At 43.4% G+C, this 23,797-nt stretch overlaps 2 protein-coding genes across 4 annotated transcripts; one reads left to right on the forward strand and one right to left on the reverse strand.

Moving 5' to 3' along the window:
- Window positions 1-193: 193 nt before the first annotated feature.
- Window positions 194-11,870, reverse strand: LOC128755625 (CDP-diacylglycerol--glycerol-3-phosphate 3-phosphatidyltransferase, mitochondrial). Of its 2 annotated transcripts, none has more exons than XM_053859461.1 (11): window positions 11,715-11,870; window positions 7,458-7,668; window positions 5,431-5,508; window positions 4,691-4,790; window positions 4,433-4,622; window positions 4,167-4,345; window positions 2,828-3,018; window positions 2,471-2,762; window positions 2,016-2,164; window positions 1,799-1,949; window positions 194-925 (listed from the first exon to the last, which is right to left on the reverse strand). In XM_053859461.1, exons 1-10 carry the CDS (start codon window positions 11,828-11,830, stop codon window positions 1,830-1,832), a joined length of 1,626 nt encoding a protein of 541 aa, XP_053715436.1. In that variant the 5' UTR covers window positions 11,831-11,870; the 3' UTR covers window positions 194-925; window positions 1,799-1,829. The 2 variants fall into 2 exon arrangements, with proteins under 2 accessions (XP_053715436.1, XP_053715425.1); XM_053859450.1 differs by having other exon boundaries at window positions 197-925; window positions 1,794-1,949.
- socs3b (suppressor of cytokine signaling 3b) lies at window positions 11,496-23,755 on the forward strand. Of its 2 annotated transcripts, none has more exons than XM_053859542.1 (3): window positions 11,496-11,781; window positions 14,309-14,651; window positions 14,729-23,755. In XM_053859542.1, exons 2-3 carry the CDS (start codon window positions 14,523-14,525, stop codon window positions 15,281-15,283), a joined length of 684 nt encoding a protein of 227 aa, XP_053715517.1. In that variant the 5' UTR covers window positions 11,496-11,781; window positions 14,309-14,522; the 3' UTR covers window positions 15,284-23,755. The 2 variants fall into 2 exon arrangements, with proteins under 2 accessions (XP_053715517.1, XP_053715509.1); XM_053859534.1 differs by lacking the exon at window positions 11,496-11,781 and adding an exon at window positions 12,449-13,700.
- Window positions 23,756-23,797: the final 42 nt, after the last annotated feature.

Raw genomic sequence — 23,797 nt, forward strand, 5'->3', positions numbered from 1 at the left:
AGGTTCAATTGAATCATGTCATAATAATATTAGTTATAATAATAATAAAAAAATCGATGTTAAATATTATATATTAACATTAAAAATATAATTTATTACAAAAAACTGTACTTTTAAGTTTGTAGCCATTGAGTAAAAATATTTGCATTAAAAAATATTCTAAGTGACAAAATAGTATTCTTAGATTTAAATTCAGTACATAATAATAAATACATTTTCCATTCAAAATGTCATGCTACATTTGAATTGCAAAAACTTTACACTTGGAGGAAACACTGAACTTCAACCAAATTCAAAATCAATTTCAAACTCATACAAAAGTTGACAATAGTTTTTACATATATAATTTTTGCATTTAACAACAAGATCTTTCAAACTTTTAGTCTATTAATATTTTTAATAATTTCAAATACACATCTATATTTTAATTTAAGTCAATGTTGCCAGATTATTTACAACAAGTAACTTCCTTTTCTACTTGAAATTCCATTTTAACTTCTACAGTACTTTTATGTAGTACCTTTGTAGCCTCATGATCAAGTCTGAGGGAAGTTCATTGTTAATGAATTAAGAGTCCAGTGAAAGTTTTATTTTGAAAACGTAGTTCTTTATTTCCTCTGAACAGCCAGAGGCTGCGTGGCTCAGTTCGCTCCTATTAGGACCAGCTTCTACAGCAACTGTTGCATCAATGTCCATCATTAGGGGTCTCTCCCCTCCCAAAAATGTTTTCGCTCCATGCGATCCAGAGCATGGCGTCTTTTAAATCTTCCCAAAGCAGTTGCCAGGACGTAACTTCTCATCTCCTCGGGAGTCCTCAGTGTTTTCACAAACCTCACAACATCCTCGTGCGATGGGAGTCCTCTCGGTTATGTGTTCAGATTCTTCTCCAGCAGGTGGCGCCACAGGCGGCTGAAGATCCTGTGTCCTGTGGGGCGGCGGTTGAGTTTTTACATTTCTATTAGACCTATTTTTTTTTTTAAATCGATTTTGATCAACTTTTAGAGCCCGTATGATTTGCATGTTCTAAATGTGGGCATTATAAAAATAGATGCCAAAATCAGTAGTTCACAGAATTTAAATCAGGTTCCACTGGCGCTGTGCAGTGCTGCTGGTAATTGGTGCACCTCTCGGTTGTTCCAAGAAACGATGATCACCTGTGACCAGTTCACCTTTTGTCAGCGTGTGACTCAGCATCATTTCTTCCTTGCTATTCAGGTGAGAAGAGATAAGGCTCCAGTCATTTACCGTATCCCTCTCAGTTTCCTCCTCTGCTGTGAACATTTTATAGGTTCGACTTCCTTATCACTGCTCCCACTTCCTGAGCTAGAAACTCGCCCTCCTCTTCCCCACCAAGTCCTGACTCGCCTCTATCAGATCAACAGTGACTCAGGCGTTTAGACGTGAGTCAGTCGACACGCCGGCTGGTCGGGCCACTCTCCCAGCAGGGATTTGAGCTGCTGGGAAGTGGAGGACGCGACCCACGATTTGGGACTAGACCACGATGACTACAGAAGCCGCAGCGTGTTTCTGTGGAGAACGTTTGGGTTTTTATTCTGCCGACTTTGCACTTATCCCAGACAAAACAAGAGAAGAGGATGGTTCATCATTTTTTGTCAAAAATGTTGGACTTTCACGTTTAAACTTGAGCTGATAGTTGTTGTTTTTTTATTACTGAATAAATCACCACAGGGTTTAGTTTTTTTTTTGTTCCTAATATGTCAAAATGATCCACGGAACTTAGGTTATAATATAATTATTTTACCACCAAATTGGGAGAAAACAAAAGTGGGTACCTAACTGAGGTCGGAGTTCATGCCCGTGTCAACACCTCAGAAGAAGTTCTTGATGAGCGGTGTGACCAGTTTGACCCAGAGCTTGACGTAGCGGTCAGGCTGCTCGAATGTGGCGCTGGACACTTCGCTGGAGCGCTGGTACAACATCTGCTGCTCCTGAGCACAAGACAGGTCGGGAGTTAAAACGCTGACTCATCATCAGCCGCCAGCACCAGAACCCACCTCCTGCAGCTGACTCTGCAGTTCCTCGTTCTCTGTCACTATGGCGACCTGAGCTTCCAGGTCACGGTGAACTGAGCGGTAACCGAAATTGGGAGAGCCGATGAGAGTGAGACAGGGCCGTGCCTGCCCTCCGAGGTAATACCACAGCCCTGCAGCGGGAGAGGAAGACATGCGTGTCGCCACAACTGACGCGGACACAGAATTCCCCCGCGCTCATCCAAAACCACGGAATGTGAGGTCACCAGATGAATGAACATGAAGGTTCCACTCTCACGCTACGTCCCACCACAACAAGCCCAGGGATGACTTATTCTGCTCCAGACATGAGACAGCCCAAGGCACATTAATGAGGAATCATGATGCCAAAATGTATAGTCATATTTTCTGGTCAATTCTAATAAGCCTTTTTTATCATAAAACGCCTTGTTGGGGCTCCATAAAACAGATGAACACACCTTTGGCGTGGAAGGTCCACAATGGCCGGTGGTATTCGTGAAGGTGTATCCGCTTCTCTTGACCCAGCCGGCACACCTGGTTGTAGAACTGCCTGGCAATGTGGATGTAGGCAGCAGGGATGGCCCCCGCAACACCTTTGGCGCCGTAGAAGCCGTTGACTTCTGGGGAGGCAGTGAGGATGCGGTAGTTGGCTCCAGCGCCAAGCACCAGCCGCATGTAGGCCCGGGTCAAATTGAAGTAGCCGGAGGTCAGGAAAACAGTGGAGTCTGGCTGTGCTTCCATCAGCAGGCGCTGGAGGCCCAGAGTCATTCGTCAACAATAGTGATGCGGTGTCTAAATATCTCTTGGGGTCTCACCTTGGTGACCTGTTCGTCCACCTGGATCCCGAGTGGTTTCATCTGGACCAGGGGAAACACCCAGGTGTCCACGTCCGATTCGCTCAGGCCCTCGTCCTCAGAAAGGCTCACCAACTGCTGCCGCAGGTGCGCAGCGTCCACCACCTCCATGATGCGCTTTCGAGCAGCGCTGGCAAAATCTTGTCTTCTTCCTAGTTGCCATGAGCACCGTGTTATACCAGCAGAGCGGACCAGGTCTATTCACCTGACATCATGTGTGACAAGGATCTGAACTCAACATCAGCTGTGCATTAAACTGGCATTTCAGCAGTGGTTCACACAGTAGATCTGCAAAAACATGAGTGACTGCACTTAAAATAGTTCTGACAGAAGCTGGAGCAGAACGCTGAGTTACAAAACAAATCATCATACATCAGCGTTGCTATGCTGAAGTCAATTGGTGCATTTCCTTGAACGTCACGATGAGAGAAACCTGAAACATCTTGAAGAGACAAGTCTAGAAATAGCCCTAATGACGCGGCTCAGTAAAATAGACAAATGTTACACAAGTCGTCTGCCTTAATCAGCACAGGCATCAGTAAAACCGGGATGAAAAAAGTCAAAACACTGGATGTTTCACTGAACAACATCTCCACTCTTTCCAGAGCTGCTTTTTATAGCCTTTTCCAAAAGCCTGAGTGCCTTTGTAGGTTCATCAGCTATTATCACAGATGTGTACAAGTGTGCGTGTGCGCTTGTGTGTCTCTCCTCTGTATCATCTTCCAACAACATCACAACTCTATTCCTGGTGTTTGTTACCGCTGTGGTCCAGTCCTGCAGCAGACATGAGGTCATTCAGCCTCAAACTGACATCCGGGCAGCCGCTGCTCCAGTTACGGACATGTGCGGCAGGCGGTCATTCTGTGTTGTGAACGTAATACAAGAAACACACAACTAACACGTATATAAATAAATGATCCACATATTTTCTATCTTTGAACCTGCGAAGACAATAAAAATAGCACCCGATGTTTTCACTCAGGCTCTAATGGCAACCAAAACCGGTTTTGGTTCCCATTGTCGCGCTCTTCTTCATCTGCTCCGGGTAGCAGGCTCTTTTTATCTCATAACCTCCTGACACCACACACTCATAATCCAACTTGTCAAGTGAGTTCCAGGAGTGGCTGGCTAAATGTTTGGGAGGAATGGGGAACTACATTTCTGTGTCTAGAAGGAGTCAAGGATCCACGATCAGGCCTATCAGAAGGCAGCAATACCTGACATGGATGCCTGTGTGTGTGAGTGTCGTGAGCATGCGTAACGCTCCATCTGTTTGTTGGGGGTTGCTTGTGGGCCCTACCTTTATAAGGGTGAACCATGCCCTCCACCATGCTGACAGAGTCGTCCGGCTGAAGCTGGAGAGAAGCGTCGCCCACAGCTTCCACCAGGTTGGAGAAGAAGTCGGCCACATCCCTGCAGTTCTCCAGCAGCACGTATCGATCCTGGCGGTTGGTGAAGTAGGAGTCGCTCAGGTTGGCACTGAAAGACAACAAGAGGGGGTCAGGGGTCATGGGAAGGTGTCATTTAAACTTCAAACCGCTCCTTTTGACTGCTCCTTTGACCTACCCACTGATGATAACGCTGTCATCAAACAGGTAGACCTTGATGTGCTGGACTCCAATCGTCTCGTTGAATCGCTGAGGGACCAGCAGGCGCAGGAGACCCCGTAGGTCCGGAGTGTGGTACAAGGACACCCGCATCTGGGAGGAGAAGCGCTGCAGCAATGGCAGCAGCATCGTCCTGGAGTTCACCACACCTGCAGAGTCCAGGAGCGACGAGTCAAGGAGGTGGAAAACCACGCGGACGGACACTTCAATCACACACCTCTTGACCCGCGCGTGTAGTCCAGCAGAACTGAGACTCTGAGGTTTGGAGATGGACCTTCCTCCTGTGAGCGAAGCAGAGCGTCCTGCATACAGTCCACCTGCAGACACGTTAGACGGGCTCATGATCGAGAGGCACTTTTTCAAGAGATGACTCGCACGTAACTAAAACAGTCATGAGGCAACTCTTGTGGAATATATTGCAACAAATTTTAACATAAAAGAATCTTTCCAAAGGTGTAAATATTTTTTTACAGTCATGAAAATGCATTTCAATGTATTAGTCTTCATGAGGTAAAGCACAATATATATATGAATATCAATATATGAAATATATATGAATGGATATATAAATGAAGTATAAAAGAAGAAAAAAATAAGGTGAATCAAATGAAACATCTTAAGAAGAAGGAGAATATTTTATTCTTAAAAAGGCAAAAATGACATTTGCCAGTGCAATGTTGGAAATGCCTCCCAAATTAAAACAGAGCGGGCAGGCTTTCTTTCCAGAGAAATTGCAGTTCCTGGTGCTCCCTGCTTCGAAAGCCACCACAAAAAGTCCTTGAACGTGAGCTGCGTCCAGACTGTGGTCAGTTCTGGGTCACAGTTGTTGTGCCTGTGAGCATGAACAACAGCCACCAACAATTACGTGCACACACTCTACACTACGGGTTCAAAAGGACAGACAAGCGCACGCTGTTATCTGGCATCTTGACCCCTCAGATGGTGTTCAGTTCTCACCAGCTCCTGCTCTAGACGTCCGGTTCCAAGGTAGAGTGAAGCCAACACCACTCGTCTCCTGGCGGTCCTGATCCGGGCCTGGGGGCACATGATCCAGTGTAAGAAGAAGAACAATCCAAAACTACTGATAAAAATGTGCAGTATTTTAGAGGCGTTTGATTCCACAAAGTGAATCAGCATCTTTAGGCGTATCGATGATTTATATATTTAATCGTAGCGAGTTAGTGCTGTCATCATAGTGTATTTTGAGTGCAGTACTATAATCTCTATGTTGTGCTATCGAAGGCCTTTTGCGGTTTACAGTCATTCATTTATGTCCAAGGTTGATCAAAGCCTCATCAATTTAATCACAAGTACTTCCTGTTATTCTTGGAAAGCTGCAATGTTGTCAAATGACAAATGACAGACGAGGACAAAGAACTCTGAATGTCACCTATTTATAGAAGATTCTTGAGAGGTGGAACAGTGTTGTAAATGGGTGTAAAACACCCAACTACAAGATGTTGCTCAGCTCATTTGAAATCACAAAGACACGCTAAGAAACAGCTTCCTTGTTATTCTTAAGGGCTGGACCATTCCAGGACTTGTTGAGATGCCTTCTGGAGGCGGACGGGAAACTTCAACCGTCCAGTCCTTCAACAAGGTGCATGTGATTTTAAGTTACGTAAAAACAAACTTAATTTAATCAACTGATGTGTCCTGTCTCTGCTAATATCACGCAGCTCCTTTATTCTAGGTACTACATTCAGGGTTTTACCATTCTTTTGAAAAGCTTCTGGGAGGAAAACAGTAAGTGAAAGCTCAAATGGAGAAGTAAGGAAGGAGGCTTGCTGTGCTGCCATGGACAAAACCGACTTCTTTGAGTTTCATGGAGGAGATTTTTTTTGTTTTAATTATAATCCTAGATGTTAAAAATGCATTTCCCAAAGTTCTTTTTGAACGCTTGCTTGTATAGATGAAACATACTCTCTCTGTTTTTGCTAAAGGCTTCATAAATTTAAAGTCTACTTTGAAATAATTTGGGTCAAAGCGTCATCTTCACAGTTGAGCTGGTACCAGCAGGGCTGAACTTTGGCTTTTGGAAGGTGAAAGGATTCCTTAGGCTGAACAAAAGTTGAAATCAGGAGTGGCCAACCAGTCATAGACTAAGAGCTACATTTCTTTATTGAGTTGCTGCAAAGAGCCAGATGCTACAAATACGTAAGGCTATAAGGCTCACCTGAACAGCAGGTCACGTGACTTAGTGGCAGTGTAGCGGTTACAGCACATCCCTGTGTGTTGCTGGTTGGCGTCTGGCGTATGTCTTTTCTGCATGTATTTTTAAAATTCAAACATGTTACTGTGATCCTCTCCTTCACCTCGATCAACAGTGAATAATAGGTGAAACACATGACATACGCTTAGTTTGGTGAAAAGTGGAACTAAGTCATGGAAATCACGTTGATCGTGGATCTGACTCCCATCGCCATTGAGCATGTGCGGTGAGGTTCATTGTTTATGTTTAAAAGTTAAACACAAGTCATAGTCTTTAAACAATATTTGGATATTTTCCGGAATAGCTCTCACTTTTTCGTCTTATTTCCTGCATAAATGATCATCTCAATAGAAACTTGACCAAAATCGCAATCTAAGTCTTACCAAGTTAAAATAATTCAGCATTCTTGAACGTTGAAATAATTGTTTAACTGTATTGTCCTCAATACATTCTTGAGCATCACTCAAATCAGAAGCCCATTGTTAGGAGTTGGATGTTTCCAGAAACACAAATCTGGTTAAGTGACTCCTTCTTTGCCTCAGAAAAGGCTCAACAGCTGGTGGAACCACAAGAGAATTCCAAAGTGGTGACTCATCCCAGGTGCCGGCTCCGTGCAGGAACACACACGATAGTGTTGACGTCTAAGGTATCACTGCAGGATTATGACTGAGTTCAGGAACTAGTTTGAGCAGAAAAGCTGGGGAAATGATTTCTGGAAGTCAATGCGGGCACATGATTCCCATTTCATTGAAAAAAAACAAAACACACAGACCTTCATGGCTTGGTAGAACTCGTCTGGCGATGTGAGAATGTGGACCTGCGTCCCCGGTACCCTGAAAACGGGCACGTGGTCGGCCATCCATCGGAAATGCGGGCAGAGGTGAGCTGCGCTGCGGGCTCCCGCTGACCCAGCAGGACTGGAGACCCGTTTGGGTGCTGTGTCGGCCTCTGCAAGCAGCGGAGCCAGCAGCAGCATAGAGGACCTGCAGGGGAAAAAGTTCAAGATTAAGCTGTCAAAAGCCACATTTCATTTCAGTGACCTCATTCATACAACTCATTTCTTTGAAGTGATCAGAAAATTCATTTTCTGTTTTGATTTCAACCAATTCCAGTAAACGCTGGAATTCACTCCATTATCAGCACCATTATCAGCACCATTACTGGTGTATCATCATGAAAGAAAGAAGATAAGATATAATGCAATCCACTGCACACCACAAATACCATATCAAAGCCACACTATGAAAGGGTGTTACCTCATCAATGATGTTTAGTGAGGAGTAAAAGTAGGGCTGTGTGAGCCAAGATAAGAATGGTGGATAGTCAGGAAGCCACTCTCCTGGTTTTAAATTAGAATGGGGGCAGCGCAGAGACCGAAGGAATAATGAGAACAATGGAAAATAAAATGATCAAATGAATAGGTTTTATAAAACTTGCACATTAGGACCTCCTTAAACCGACCTGGAAGAAAAGTTGAGATCAAATCCAGCACATTTTATGACTTCTTAAGCCATTTGCTAATTCCACTTTATGATTTTAAAGAGGTAGTTAATGTTCCACTCAAACCGGGAAGAAATACCAGCCTAAGTGGCTTCAGGTTGGCTGTCAAATGAGAAACCAGATGCATTTATCTCTTCTTAAGATATGACAGGCTGTTTAAGGAAACTCCGATCATTTGTCTTCCAAAAGAAGACATGGTGCCAAGTGACTGCAAACGACGCTCTGCCACATTTACTGGAATGGAAAGCTGAAATCAAGTCTGACTCGATCAGGTTTTGATTTCTAGTACACTGTTGAAGAAATTTGGCTTTGTGGTTTTGAATCCACACATTTCACTGGTAGGACATCTCATCTATGATGAACATTATCATTGTATTTAACAATGGCTCGTACTTTCACAGTAAAGAGCGATGTTCCACATGTGTTTCACAGAAACCATTATCCAGTCATACCACAGTCACTCCAGTGGCGCTAAGCTATGTCTGTAGTTACAGCGGCCTAGCAGTGGTCCGATCAAGCACATTTACAAATGGCAAGGCAGGAGAGGTGTCTTGCCCAAGGACACTGTAGCAGTAACTCGGCCAGAGTATTCTGCTCATGGAGCATGTCGGCAGCGAAACAGTTTCAGGTTGTCACAAAGTGTCATATTCCACCAACATTTCCCGGTTAAAGAAGGCTTTCCTTTCGTAAGAGAATCTGGTTTAATCCAGAGCTGAATGAAACCAAACAGATCAATCGTGACCAGTGACACATACAGGTCAATAGTTCCTGACCGTACCTCTCAACATTCACCCTTCTGCTGGGAAAACTGCTTTTCAATGGCTGCGCAACTTCCTCACACAAAATGTTGTTTGCTGTTAAGAGGCTGTGTGTCGGTCAGGTTCTTCCAAAAAACCAAACCAGGAAAACCAGTCCTCCTCAGCTTTGTATAGAGCCATTGTCGGGAAGAGGCTGACCGGAGGAACACTGCTTACACTGTTGCGTGAAATGTCATTGAACTTACCCATTTCCCATCAGCGCAACAAAAGACCATGAATCAACAGCATCACAATACAGACATAGACAATAGCTGTGTTTGACGAACCACCAGAGTATTGTTGAGCATCTAATAGAAAATATGGTTGACAGAGATGTCAACTTCAGACAACCCATGCCCTTGAACCAGACTGGCACCGCAACATGTCCTTCTGGTTAACCCTGGTGTTTTAAAAGCAATTTATCAATTTAGTATTTATCAAAGAGATGGATATGCTGAGGATCAAGTTGAAGTGTTCAGTGTACAGTGTTATTAGTGTCACAGTTTGTGTTCTGCATAGCATTCAATGACAATTTGATGAATGATCCTAAGTCTTACCCTAATATATCTCATCAAATCTTGACACACAATATTAACCTTGGGCTCGCATCTGCATGTTGGAAACATGTACAGTGGTACTTCGGTTTTCGAACGTCCCGGGATTCGAACAAATCGGAGCAGATTTATTTGCTTCAGATTTCGAACGAAAATCCAGAACTGGAACACCCCCGAAAAAAAGCTGGAGAAAACATAACGTGGGCGGACCGATCAGCTGACCCACGACGCGCTTTGTTATTGTGTATAACGCAGCCACTGTATGCAGACGTGTCCCATTACATTTACTGACTGTTTTTTCTTCATATTGAGGTGTAAAACCTTTCCTGTCTCCACACTGGACCGTGGTAGAGAGTCACAGGGGAGGTGCTCGCTCTCCACACCTCCGAGGCTGGAGCTCACACTCCAGGGTTTGATGTCCTGTTGTGGGCTGGAGCTGGGACAGGGATGAGGCGAGTCTGGGACAGAGCGTTACTTGGTTTATGACTTTGTCACAGCCAAACTGCACAGAAGCGCACATTCAGAGCTGGACACGCACCGGGCACCTCTTCACTTCTGGAGAGACGTCACTCACTCGGCAACCCCTCCCACATGCAGCGGCCACACACATAGAGGAACAGCGCACCTGCAGCAGACACTCTACATTCACTCCTACAAAAGCCTATTTTAAGGCTTGGAACGCATTATTTCTTTTTCCATTCATTGTAATAGGAAAAATCGATTCAGATTTCGAACAAATCCCTTCTCGAACCGCGTTCTGGAACGGATTGTGGTCGAGAACCGAGGTACCACTGTACATCTTTTTGGTGATCCCATGATTTGATTGTGTCCACAGGCCATAATTGATTATCGACTGACCAGAGTGTTCACACCTCTCAGAGTGTTGAAACAATGATTCCTCAGCGTTCCAACATTCCGACAGGTGTGATGATTCATGTCGTTGACAACAGATATGCATAGTATGAAACCACACATAGGCTTGTTGTAGTGAAAGAGTTGACCATGGTTCCTCCACAAGTTATTTCACATGGACACGATTTGTACATTGCCATCCTTTGCAACCGTGTTGCAACTCCTTCCAAGGTCCACCAACACAATCATGACCATGCTGCTGCACGTGTTTTTTTGGTACATTGCACGTCTGTCTGCACTTTGGTAAAGGACTTGTCTCAAGTCTAAAACGCGATTTCAAAACGACCATTAACTCTAGTTGACAACAACTTACAGATCTTTTCTTTCTTCATGACTATTTACAGCACTACAATCAGGCCTATCAGCGTGCTCTTCAACCTGTGCACGTCAAATGCCGTCCACTCGACTGATCATTAAACTAGTCTGTGATTAGTCGACTATCAAAATGGCTGCCAGTAACAGCCCTTTAGCATGTAGTTGCGCAAAATTTAGGTGAAACTAATGTGTGGATGGATGCATGTTTAACAGCAGACACTTGAGTTCACAACCACAGAGTACACATGGTATCCAAGGTCACCATGGAATGAACTTCTTCCTGCAAGGGTGAAATATAGACCCTTGAACCAATGAAAGAAACGATGAAAGATAAGGGTTTTTAAGGCATATGTGTTTGGGAAAGCATTTTAAAGACATGTTTACTTACTATAGTACAACTATTCAGAAGAAAATAAATGCTCAACATTCAGTCAACCACATTAACCTGCTACTGTCAGCAGATTGAGCTATAGATAGGGTAGGTACAATAACTGCAATGTTAAAAATAAGTCAAATTGAAAAACTTGAAATTTGAAAAATGTAAAAAAAAATGTGCCCTTAGTCTTCAGTAAAACGCATTCAGTTCAGCAATACAATGTGGTTTTATGGGGATATCCATTCACTAGCAATAGCATTCTAACAATATGACAGTTATGAAAGTGCGAAAAGAATGAAGCGCATGCGTCTTTCACACTAGTTCATGAATCTAAAATAGAGACAGTAGACAGTCGAGACCGAGCCCATCAGACAACCGCCAAATATTTGTGGTTACTGGCATTGGCCGGACTAAAACGTCACTATTAAAGGTTTGACCTGTAGTTATGCTGATTTCCGGAAAACATCCTTATCTGGAGTTACAACATCAGCTCCCGGAGAGCACACTGAACGACAAGGACACCAGCGCGTTGTCATTGCGATGCCGGCTCCGAACTTGACCGCCTCTCCTCTTACCCGCCTCGTCTGTCCCGGGCACGGAAAAGCCGGTCGGATATCCTGGTGAGAACCCCGGCGATGACCGGTGAGTACACAGAATGTACCAGCCTCCGCCAGGACAAGGGAGCCGCCATGTTTGAAACGCCACTGTTTTGAATCGACTTTCGTAACGACAGTCTTCGTTGACAGCGCCGCTTGCGGTCAATGCCATGAACTGGCAGATATTATACTGAATATTTTTACTTTGATTGTATTGTATTATATTGTGTGTATATCTTGTCACTTATACTCTGCAATTTGAAATCGTCACTGTAGAAAATCTACAGATTGTATGTTGTTTATTTACCGTTCATTCAGACCCGCATCGCAAGTCAAGAGTCAATTTCTTTCTTCATGGATAGAAAAATTACATTTAAGCATTGGATGACTGGGCTGTTATTTACAAAGGACACTGAGATAAGACTAAGTCATTTTTGTGCCGTGCAAAAAAAAAAGAATTTCAAGTGTAAATTATGTGGATTATGTGTGGTGATGTGATGACAGAGGTTGAACACATTATATATATATATATATATATATATATATATATATATATATATATATATATATATATATATATATGTATATATATATATATATATATATATATATATATATATATATATATATATATATATATATATATATATTATAGAGAGGCAGGGCGATTGCATTAAATATTTGTGTTTTAAGATGTGGCTTTAATAAACATTGCCATGAAATTGATCCCTGCTCAACCATCTAATACCGCCTCTCATTAATAGCACTATTTAATATAGTCATTTGTTTGAAGCGTCTTCACTTGTGATATATTTTGTGGTAGCTTTTAACTTAATGACATTTTAATATGCTTTATGCTGACACAGTCTATCCACCTATGTATAAATTCTATTTTAAGATCCTTGGTGTGGTCTCATGATGCTCTACCATGTTCATGATTTGACCTGTGTTGACTGTGTGAGGGGGAACAGTGTGATGGTCCGGGTGACCACATTTCATTTCATTTTATCTTCAGCTGGCTTTTGAGGTTGTTTAGTGGAGAGCATTGCTTGTTGCAGGGAATATCATTGCTGTTTGACGGGAGAATTAGAAGGTTTTTCATTGCGTTGTTCTGCTGCTTTTTGCCAGTGATGACGTCATTTCTTGTTAGCGACGGCCGGGGTGAAGGCCCAACTCGAGTGCTCCCGGTGCCACTGACCTGCGCACGTTTTGTCGTCACTGTGCATTTTTTATTATTTTTTCCATTATTATTAACGGTAGTGATCATAGCAGAGGATGCACTTTTTGTTTTTGCTAGCAGTCAATCCTGGCATGCGCCTTTATTTTTATAATTCCTGTAAGTGTGTAAATATTGGACTTTGTCAGGAGCTGTTCCTGGCAGTGACCGTGTCCATTATCAAGGACGCCAACAATGCAATATTAGTGTTTTACAGCTTTATTTCAGATCATGAACCGTGTGCAGCAGGGGATAGTTTTCGCGAGAGGCCAAGCTAAATATTTGACTACCTGCGTGCTAAAATATAAAATATGGTAATTGTGTCCAGCTTGTCGAGAATGGCTCCAGTACCAGGAAACGGCGCAGGGCAGATCACGTGACTATTTATTGGCAATCTGCCCGAGCGCGCGTGCGTGTGCGCCTGTGGTGTGTGTGTGTGCGTGCACAGAGGAGCTGGCGCGTGCGCCGGTGATTCCAGTAAGGAGCCTGAAGTGAAGGGGGCGGGGCCTTACGGCTTGACTCGCTGGAGACAACCTCCGGTAACCTTCCGCCACAAACGGACGGACTCCCCGGCAGAAGCCGCCGTCACGCCGCCGCGAAGGAACGACACCCGTACAGTCTTTTGGATACTCGTCTTTGGGATTTTAATGCCTGAGTTAATCATTCAGCTAGCACTACTCTCGGGTAGTTTGCATATTTGCTCCTTTTCCAACGAGAGGTTGCGGTGCGGAGCCGAGCAAATCCGCAAGGTAAGTTGTAGTGGTCCCGCCGCACATATAGTTGTTACCGCAACCGAGTTGATGTATCGAGCTGTCAAGTGTCGCTGAGCTTACCGTTACTACCAAAGAATAAGTGCCTTTTACACCGGCGGGGTGTGCTCGACCGACTTCCCAACTGGCGGTTCCGTTATGGCGCCCCATCTGCTCAAAATTTCCCTAAAGCCTGTATGGCTCAATTCAGCTTCTCAGACATGTGTAACCAGAGACCGGGGACACTGTGGCGCTATCAGGGGGACTGAAAGCGTCAACGTGGAGTGGGGGGGGGAAAGCCATGGTTCTGTGTTGTGACCCCATTTCTGAAATCCCCTGTTGCGGTCCGAGCGATCGAAGACAATTGAAAGCAATCAGGATCCAGTTGCTGTCTGGCTGCAAGGTGCAGCAGGCTCCGGTCCAGTAAAGTAGGGGCCCGGTCCAACTGAATATGTCTTCTCTCCGTCCAAGCTGGTACATTTGCAACAACTGTGCTTGCAGGGGGTGTAAAGTGAGAAGCTATTATTCAAGCGGGCATATTTTGGTACTGGTATTCGTCTGTACATAAATATAAACATCACTAACTTGTGCTGTATTTGCGTCTCCAGCTGTGTTTAGGCGCTCTCTCCCAGCCCCTCTCTGGATGCATCAGACTCCTCTGCCCCGGGGCCCTGGACCCGGTGTGTGACCCCTCCACCCTCACCCCGAGCCCCCTCTATTTCCTCCCCTGGCTCCTCCAATTGCTGCCCGCCTTTGCCCGACAGAACTCCTTCTCTGGGCCCCCTGCCTCCAGAAAAGGCAGAGGTAGGGGGCCATGTCGCCATGGTAACAACCACCATTCACAGCCCCCTCGCCATGACCAGCGTGACCCCTTCTCAAAGCCGGGTTCAGGGGTCCAATTTTAGCCCGCATCACTTTAAACCTTTCAGCTCACATGCACACTACCAGCAGGTGAGTGCTTGCAAACACTCTTCAAAATGTCCTCCTGATTGAGGTAAATATAGAACTGACAATGACTCGTATTTTAGGTGATGCGATCGCTGCATAAGCTCCAGGAGAGCGGCTTCTACTGGGGCGCAGTGGGTGGACGGGAGGCCAGCTCCTTACTACGCTCTGAACCACCCGGCACTTTTCTGATCCGGGACTCCTCAGACCACCACTACTTCTTCACTCTTTCAGTGCAGACCTCCCGCGGCACCAAAAACCTGCGCATCCACAGTGAAGGAGGGGGATTTTTCCTGCAGCCGGACTCCCAGTGTACCCAGGAGCCTCCTCGGTTTGATTGTGTGCTGAAACTCATTGCACACTACATGGGGAAAGGTCAGACTGGAAGTTGCAAGGAAGCTGCGTGTGGAGAAAAATCAGATGAGAACCAAATGAAGGGCTGCAGCAGTTATCTGATTCACACAGGCAACGAGAGGATCCCTCTGGAGTTGCGGCGCCCCCTAACAAATTCTCTCTCGTCCCTGCAGCACATGTGCAGGCGAACCCTGAACAATCGAGGCTTTGGGGAGTCTGGCCGCCCGGAGCAACTACCGCAAACTCTTAGAGACTTTCTTGAGGAATATGATGCACCAATTTGACTGATTGGAACTTTCCTAGTTCCACTGCATGGACCAGGTGCCCGGAGGACGGCACAGACTAGTTCTCAGCGCACACACCAACGTGTGCTCATGATGTTTGAGTGATCAGACTAAGCCGTAGGTGCCAATGTGAGGTCAGCGACCCAAAACAGCAGATGAAATCTACCTTTTAATTGGGGCTCATGTGAGGAGGTGACCAGTCGTGCTTATACCTTGTCTGCATGCCTCTCAAAAAGTGCACACCTGTGGAGGGTGGTCGATTGAGTCTGAATAGTTTGATATGACTGACGCAGAGCAGAGTCTCGTAGAAAAGTGTTGGTCCATATTAGCCAACAGCGGCGGAGTGATCCACACACCGAACTGAAATCCTTGTGAGTTTGCTTAACAAATGTCTCCAAATTGACTTTGACACGTTCAGCACTTCAGTGTGCTGGAGTGTGAGGGTAGGGAGAACAGAAAAGATGCTGCTACATTCATGTAGCGAACCTTGCATCCGATTTGCTCATCAAAACTGCTTAAGTTGAGGTGGCCACACAGGTTCAAACGCAGACATGGCAAACTCTCATTTGAATGTGTCGATTGTGACTTCATTGAAATTTGAGTTTTTGAGACGGAATCATACTTGCCTTCAACGATACAGTCATTTATTTTTATTTTTCTGACTTCACCCGCTGTCGGGAGTCCTTCCACATCCTGAATTTTTTTTTATGACTCTAAAAAATAATCACCCCTTACTTGACCGGTCTGTAGAACTCAGCTTGGCATAGTTAAGATCTGTGAAGTTTCTTTTGTATAGAAAGACCTCAGTAGCATACAAATTATTCACTGTGGATTGAAGTTCAAATTTGTATAATATTTTTAAGCTGTTACTATAACAGGACTAAATCCAAATTTGATTAGAGATATGATCATGTCGCTGATACTGTTATCTTTTCTAAGACCACCCTGCCTTACACGTATATTAGCAACAATATGATTAACAGTTTGTACAGATCTTCCTTGCTTATGAAAAAAAAAACACCCAGAACTCAAGTTGTAAAAGAACATTGTGCTGCTGATGTGTGTAATGCAAAACAACTCAAATTACTAATGTGCAGTTAAAAAAAAAAGTCTCCTTTAAAAAAAAATGTTGCAGGCTTTGCACCTCTGTTGAATTGTTGACAGCTCTATCAGTCACTTGATGTGATCTTTCATTCATCCCAGTTGTCATTGTTTAGGTCGTGGATGAGAATAGAAGTCACAACAATGTTGGTAATACTCACCTATGGGTCTTAACATCCCTCGCAAATTAAGTTTTGAGTTTTGGAAGGCCTAAATGAAGGCAATTGTTTTGAGTCGAATGCAGCTTGAACAAAGCTAGAATGATGTATTCTATCAATTTCTGCCTCATACAAAGAAGTGGGCTGGTGGTTTCTGCAAACACCCACACACACCAGTAGGACAGCTCCTTTTAGACAAACATGGCTTACCGTTTCTCTTGCATCTACTCGTTGCTACTTGTCATCCACTCTCTCTGTCATCTGTGACAGTGACATAGAACAGCCATCTTTTGCAGGGAGAAATCTTGTTAGTGAAACAAAAGCTTTTGCGTGGGACCAAACACAACAGCAGAAGTCTTGTTTTTGTTGTAAAAGTGGCAACTGATTGCCTTTGAGGTGTAACCGATTAGCTTTTACCTTTAGAACTCTATTCGCTCTCAGCCCTTTCCATCTGAAAATATGCTGTTTGTTTAATGCAGAACTGTGGCTATCTTTGGTGTCAGCTGTATGTTGGAAATTCTGGCTGTCCTGTGACTTCACCTTGTATATTTTGGGTGAACCACCCAGGGCTGAAGACATGGCAAACATAATGTTTATGCAGACAAAAACGGCAATGTGTCAGTATCGATCACTTGTGGCTTCTTCAAGTGTATTCAAACCATAAAATCTAATTATTGCTGACTCTTCTACGAAACCAGTAAAGGCTTTAGATCAATGGGTTCCTCTCTAAAGCGGATTTACCGGCTCACTCAGCAACTTCAGTGATCTTGGTTGAGACGTTGAAATTGAATTACGAACACTGCGCAATGATGACGAAGCAAATATGAAGCTATTGAGATCCAACATAAGCTTTTGCTAAATGTGTCTCTTTTGTTTTGACAACAGCCATTATCCATGCGTGTGTGCATCTGGCTCAACTTTTGTTTGGGTGTTTCCCTCCCTCCTGAAAACTATAGTGTGATGGCTTCTGTGTGGGAATGTTAACCATCTATCTTCCTGTCATTAACTCTAAAGAGGGATTGTGTCAGTTGAATGTCATGGGGACACACGTCTTCCCAAGATGAGTTTTTAGGTAGAAACGCCTTTTGTTCAAACATTAAGACAAAAGCTGTCAGATTTCAGTCTTGTTCTACTGCATCACGTTGTACATGTGTAGCATCCGGTGGTCATCACGTGTCACAGTCATTTGTCTTTTATAAAGACTCTGTTAAGAAATAAGGCTGGCCACTAGTCTGGCAAAAACAAGCTGTAATACCTGAAATGACATTACAAAAGAAAAAAATAAATGAAAAAGGAACGTTGCACATATTTATATTTCTAAGATATTTCAGTAATTTATATTAAAGAGCACTATTTTTACAAAAGTGAAAGCTTTTTGTCTTTGACTCATTCTGTGCGTCATTTTCTGTCTTTCCCATTTCTTCCTGAGAAACTGTCTTCCAAGGACATCCAAAGCTTATATTGATGGATATCCAGATAATTGTTGCTCCTTCTGTCCTCACAAACTGGCACATTTACTCTGCACTGAGGTGTGGTCATCTTTTCAAGACAGTGCATGAACCAGTTTTTTGGCAATGCTATAGGTGATTTATTTCAAAACATATCAATGTTTTAAAAATGTATTTAGAAATTCTTTATTTATTACAAACTATGAAGTTTTCTTGAGTTTAGGCTTGGCACTGCAATATGAGTAATGTGATCTGGTTTGGTATAGTGTTAAAATGATTTCTTAAAATTGACAAAGTGTTGATTGTAGCACCAAATGCAATCATAACCATTAAAACAAGTTATTAAGCAACACATGACATTTTTACTGCTGTGAATGCAAATTAATATCAGTAAAGTATTAAATGAATTGGAACTAATGGACTGACATAAACATTCAGTATAGCTGTCTATCTAGCTGGCTACAGGATGTATGTAAGGATGCATGTTCCACACCAAAAATATAGAAAGATGCTGGATTCTGGATGCAGGTGGTTCTGGTGCAGGCCATCAAACGAAAGGGACCCAACTCTCATTAGTACCGAGTACTATCAGGACAAAGCCGACCAAACAAAGAGCAGCTTCAGCACCATCCTCCAAGGACACGTTTGCAAGTGTATCAAGTGGATTACATTCATGCGCAGAAACTGTGTTTCAATAAAGCAGCGCCATTCTTCTTCTGCTTCCAGCAGTTCCCATCAGCAGGTCATCCTCTTCCCCTTCATCCTCTTTGGCTGTCTTGTGTGTGCTCCCTGGTGACACCCATCCTCTTCAGATCCATGAACCTCAGTGGTTGTCTTCCTCTCCCTCTTTCGCGTTCAACCTCTCTCTCCTCTACACCAAGCCAGTCTGGCCTCCCTAACTGAGTCTCCAAGCCTTGTGACTTCCTTTGAGGCGCACTCTTTTGTTTAAGAAACATCATCTAAACCGTTTCAACAGAGCTGTGATGGTAAGAGAGTTTTGCGGGCATTTTCTCCTGCCATTGTTTTTATCGATTGATTGTATTTCAAGTATGGCCCATGATATCAAATCACATTACTTTAAAAAGTCAGTGGTGATGTATCTTTAACAACTTTAAAGGTATTTGAGTGTGTGCCTCAGAATCAGTACTTTCCCTCTTGTTATGCGTAACCTCAACTGCAAGAGTCACAGAACAGGTCCAAGAAATCCTGGAGTGTCAGTTCTTGTTTGGTCACGCACACTGGTTTCCAGCAACAAGATTTCCCGACAAATGGGATTTCCTGGTTAAACACTGCCATGTTTATTCAGTTGGCAGGCCCTTAAAGAGCTGAACTGGATACAAATTCAAGAAGGTTTAAAATGACTGTAATCATCACTTCTTGTTTTCTCTGCTGGTGCATTGTGGGTAAATTCCATAGGAATCAGGGGATGTATAGAAAAGGGAGGGAGCTAAAGTTTTTTGGACACACCCCACAACACGAACACAGCGTACAGTAACAAAAGGGATTACCAGAAGCACTCAGCGAGGTCCACGCACACTCACGCACACTTTGACACAGAAGTTACTTTGTAGAAAGTTTGGGCTGGACCTAACTGGGAAGGAATGCGGCGGGGTTTTATACATCCTGCCCGAGGGGCTGAGAGAGGACGGTGTCCTCCGGAGAGACACAGAGGAGTGTGTGTGTGCGGACTTCCATTTATACATTGTGTGTATAAGGTCAGGCTTGGTGAAGAGGGTCCACGAGGAAAAGATTTATGATGCTCAGTGGTTTCAGTAAGCGCCCAATCTATAGCTTGTGTGTGTGTGCGTATGAAAGGCTGTGTGTTTTGCAAGTTAAAATGAATGTCCACTCACACGTTTCCCATTCCCTGCATACCTCGTGTTGTGTCTGGCTTCCAGGAAAGAGGCACTTTAATTGAGTTGAGTTTTTATGGCTCGACTGGTGCGTTGGAGAGAATGAGGTGTGTGTGCGCGCGTTACATGAGACATGCAGTGTGAGTTTATAAAGTGACGTAAAGATGAATGGTTTTTAAAAATACGTTTAAGAAACAACTCACTGACAAACATCTGGAAAGGACAGGGGGTAATTACAGGGCAGGAACGTCGATCCCGGATGTTAATCATCACGCATTACCAAAGCAGATCCAGGTACTGCTGGCTTTCAGGTTCGCCTTCAGCTCAGTCGGTGGGGCCCTGCGAGGTGAATTCAGATTCCATTTTGTCATGGCTATTATGTAAGGGACAATATGAGAGTATAGGACTGGTCACGTGACTCGACTAAATGTTTCCATAGCTGACTATATAGCAGGGACGTCTACACTCCTCTGGCTTGTGAGCCGCTTACCAAACAACAAGGCGGCACGTCTCAACCCTCTTTTTGAATGTGGTGTCGAACTCTCACCCTCACCATTCTTGTGTTGACACCATCCCATGTAGCATGTATTGTGGTTATTACAGAAGCGTTTCATAGAACATTGTGTGTACGTTCTAGTAGACCTTCCTACTTGGCTCCTCAGTACAGCTGTGGTCCTGCAGATCTAGACGGGCAGGCTTATGTCTTCAAGTGATTTTCTTGTAGGAAAAAACATATTTACATCAGTACTTACATATGTATGGCGATTATCTCTCTATATTAATGGTGGACTATATAAGACTTCATGTTTGATGACGGCAGTGTACGTTCATTTAAGAGAAGCATTCCGACAACACTTATTCCTAAAAGTGACGCAGTCAAAGAGACAAACCGTCTCAAAATTCCACCAGAATATTCCAATAATGCAGCTTGAGTCACCGACAGTCAGGCCCTGTGAATGTGCCGGCTCAGCTCGCTCTGACTCATTCTATGTTCCCAATGACCCCTGTTGGACATTCAAGCTGGAATCTTCAGGAATATTTTGTCCTCTGTTGCTCCCATGGATCTCACACACCCATTCAAACTCTTTCCACAGTGATTCACTATTTCGGCGAAGGACGACTGTGTCCAACTCCACAGCGGTTTGCTGCCTCTGACAGGAAGTTACCCACTCCATGCTGATGTTTTCTATTCATTCTATTATTTGTCCACATTTAAAAAATTTATTTAAAGTGTGTTTATATGCAAATATGGAAAACAATAATCTTGTGTTCTATTGAGAAGGATTGTGTAAAGAGAAGAGTCAGAGTTGTTTTTGCGGTAATAAGGACAAGCAATTATATGTTTTAGGTCAAAAAATATATACATATTTATATATTTTTTTTTTGGAAATTGTGTTGGGGGTGGCATGATGCTGCTTGCCGGAGGTTTGCGCTCTCCAAGTGCTCTAGCTCTTTTCAAAATGCCTGTCAACTTTTGAATAAATACTCATCAATTAAATATATCCAAGTAAAGATGAATGATTGTGCTAAAATAAAAAGCTATCACTATTTAATGGAATATTTTAGCCTAAAAAATGCTGTTCATATAAATTTTTGTTTGCTATAATCTGAGCAGAATGTGGTTTATTGACGGTTGTTTTCTTTTCATTCTTGAGCCGCTGCCAAAGTCAACAGAGTGGCGCTCAGAAGGTGGAAAGAATATTAAAAGGTTCGGAATATGCCATGAAACATGCAATCCACTGCTCTCTTCCAGGAAGGCTCCTCCGGCTTGATGATGATTTTTTCCAGGAAGGCTTTTTGTTGGCCCTTCACTGCTTATAGGAAATACGTTCGGTGGAACCCATCAGCTCTGGTATTGTCACAGCCGCTTCTGATAAAGTCTGACAAGCTTCCAGGAAAACCAGGGATTTCACCCTGCGGCATTCCATCATTCCTTCACCATCACTGAGAAAAGGAGGCACGAGGGGGTGTGGAGCAACGTGGATCAATAAAAACCATATGGGAGTCATTTAACCAAATAAATGCACAGCAACATCCCACAACCACTGATCTTATCTCTGAGCACAAACCACAGCGTATCTATCTTCTCTCCTCCCCCGAAATAGTTTTCCTGTAAATGCGAGTTTAAAGATGACTGTGCTCGAGAAGGAGCAGCTCAGACGCCCGAGGTGACCTCAAGGTGCAAAACAGGTTGTTTGAGGCAATGAATGACTTGGCTATTTTCCTGACAAAGAAGCACTGACAACACTGGACACGTGCAGACACCGTCACGTGATATTGTTGCTGCAGGAGCAGAATCTCAGGACTCATTAAATATGTCAAGTGACAAAAGTGTAGTAATATGCTAATAATAATATCATTATTAATGTAAGGAATACAGTGGATGTACAGTAATTTCCTCTAGAATTGGTCCTACAGTAGGGAAATTTCGCATGTGCATGAATGGAGAAATGCATCAGTGAAAAAAAAAAAAAATATATATATATATGTATAATATAATATAATAAAAACCATCTCTATGTCCTCTGAAATGACACCATCTCAACGAAAATTCCCCACTGTGGCATTAATCTAATCTAATCTAATCTAAAAAGAATGCTCTTTTGAGTCTTTGTCTGAATGAGTGGACTTTAAATAACCATGCCCTCCTTAAAATTTCCTTCCTTGGAATAGCTGAAACACTCGCGCTTACTCACACTCCGGATTTGTTTCCAGCTCACGGTGTCATTCTCGAACACACACACACACACATTGTGCATCCAACATTAATATGAGAGATGAATGGACAGCAGTAGGAAAAGTTTGTGGGAGGCTACTGGGAAGTTATATAATAGACACCGAGCCATCATCCGTGCACGGCCCGGTGTTCTTCCACTATTCATCCCTCCATAATTTCTTCTGTTTTGATGACGAATGGAAATTTTCTCGTCATGTTAATGTTATGGAGTGCCTTTGGAGCTTTCTCTTCTAAAAGAGTTTTGTCCCCTGACCGTTACCACGGTGCTCCCAGAAACATGCCTGTCGCCCTGTTTACCTTCCACATCAACACAGCTACGTTGCGTCTGCAATATAATCCACGATGGTAATTTAAATGAATTGACGGTATTGCCAAAACTAGCTGAGCGTTACTCACCTAGTGCGACAAAGATTCTAGATTCAAATTTGTGTCCACTTACAAACAGCAGATTTGGTTGTACTTAAGAGAGCCTGTGTTATTATTGCTAGATATTTTTTTATTTATTTACTGAATGGAGTGAGAAGATCCTCAAACTTCAGTTGATTGGAGTTAAGCTTGTTGAGGTGCCCGTGTATTTTGTATTTTGTCAGGTTGCCCCCTTGGTGATGTGCTCCATATTACACCCCCAGAAGAGGAAGCAGAGATTTGTGCGTAAAGGGAAGTTTTGGCACTGTTTTGTCAACTGCATTCCCCAAATCATGACACAACATTAATGGATGAATGGATGGATTCAATGAGCCTTTATGTACTAAATTCTAGATGGTCACGGCCTTTAGACACCCTGGTTTATTTCAGCCATCTGCTGTTTTCTGCCTTTTATTATGAGAGCAATGTGATCACCTCAGCACACAGCAAGGGGTGCAGAAAAACAGTTGTACAGTACCTGTAAACCCCACTACTGCACCACTACACTATTGACGCAGGAGTGTACCACGCTGCACTGTATGGTCTAAACAGAGACACCTTTACTATCATGTAAGCTTTCTTTGTTCGACATTTTGTGTTTAGCACTGCGCTCAAACTATGTTTCTAAACTTCTAATAGCCTGCTGACGTGAATGTAGAATCTCACCCTGCTCCTGTAGTGGGAGCTATTAATATCTGAGTGCATTTTAAATCAAGGCTGTAATTAAAAAGGTGATTAGAGTAAGTGATCACCATCGACACAACCTCAACATTAAATGGTTTATGATCAGCTTTATGAGTGCGTGTGTGTGT

This window comes from Synchiropus splendidus, chromosome 1, assembly GCF_027744825.2.
Source record: "Synchiropus splendidus isolate RoL2022-P1 chromosome 1, RoL_Sspl_1.0, whole genome shotgun sequence".
In the NCBI taxonomy this organism is placed as follows: domain Eukaryota; kingdom Metazoa; phylum Chordata; class Actinopteri; order Syngnathiformes; family Callionymidae; genus Synchiropus; species Synchiropus splendidus.

Excerpts from the sequence above, each read along its gene's own strand:
- LOC128755625 (XM_053859461.1), bottom strand. The coding sequence starts at position 11,830 with ATGGCGGCTCCCTTGTCCTGGCGGAGGCTGGTACATTCTGTGTACTCA. Across the intron at positions 7,669-11,714 it reads GCCCGGGACAGACGAGGCGG|GTCCTCTATGCTGCTGCTGG; the intron begins GTAAGAGGAGAG and ends TTTCCCCTGCAG. Across the intron at positions 3,019-4,166 it reads CATGGTTCACCCTTATAAAG|GAAGAAGACAAGATTTTGCC; the intron begins GTAGGGCCCACA and ends CATGGCAACTAG.
- socs3b (XM_053859542.1), top strand. The coding sequence starts at position 14,523 with ATGGTAACAACCACCATTCACAGCCCCCTCGCCATGACCAGCGTGACC. Across the intron at positions 14,652-14,728 it reads CACATGCACACTACCAGCAG|GTGATGCGATCGCTGCATAA; the intron begins GTGAGTGCTTGC and ends CTCGTATTTTAG.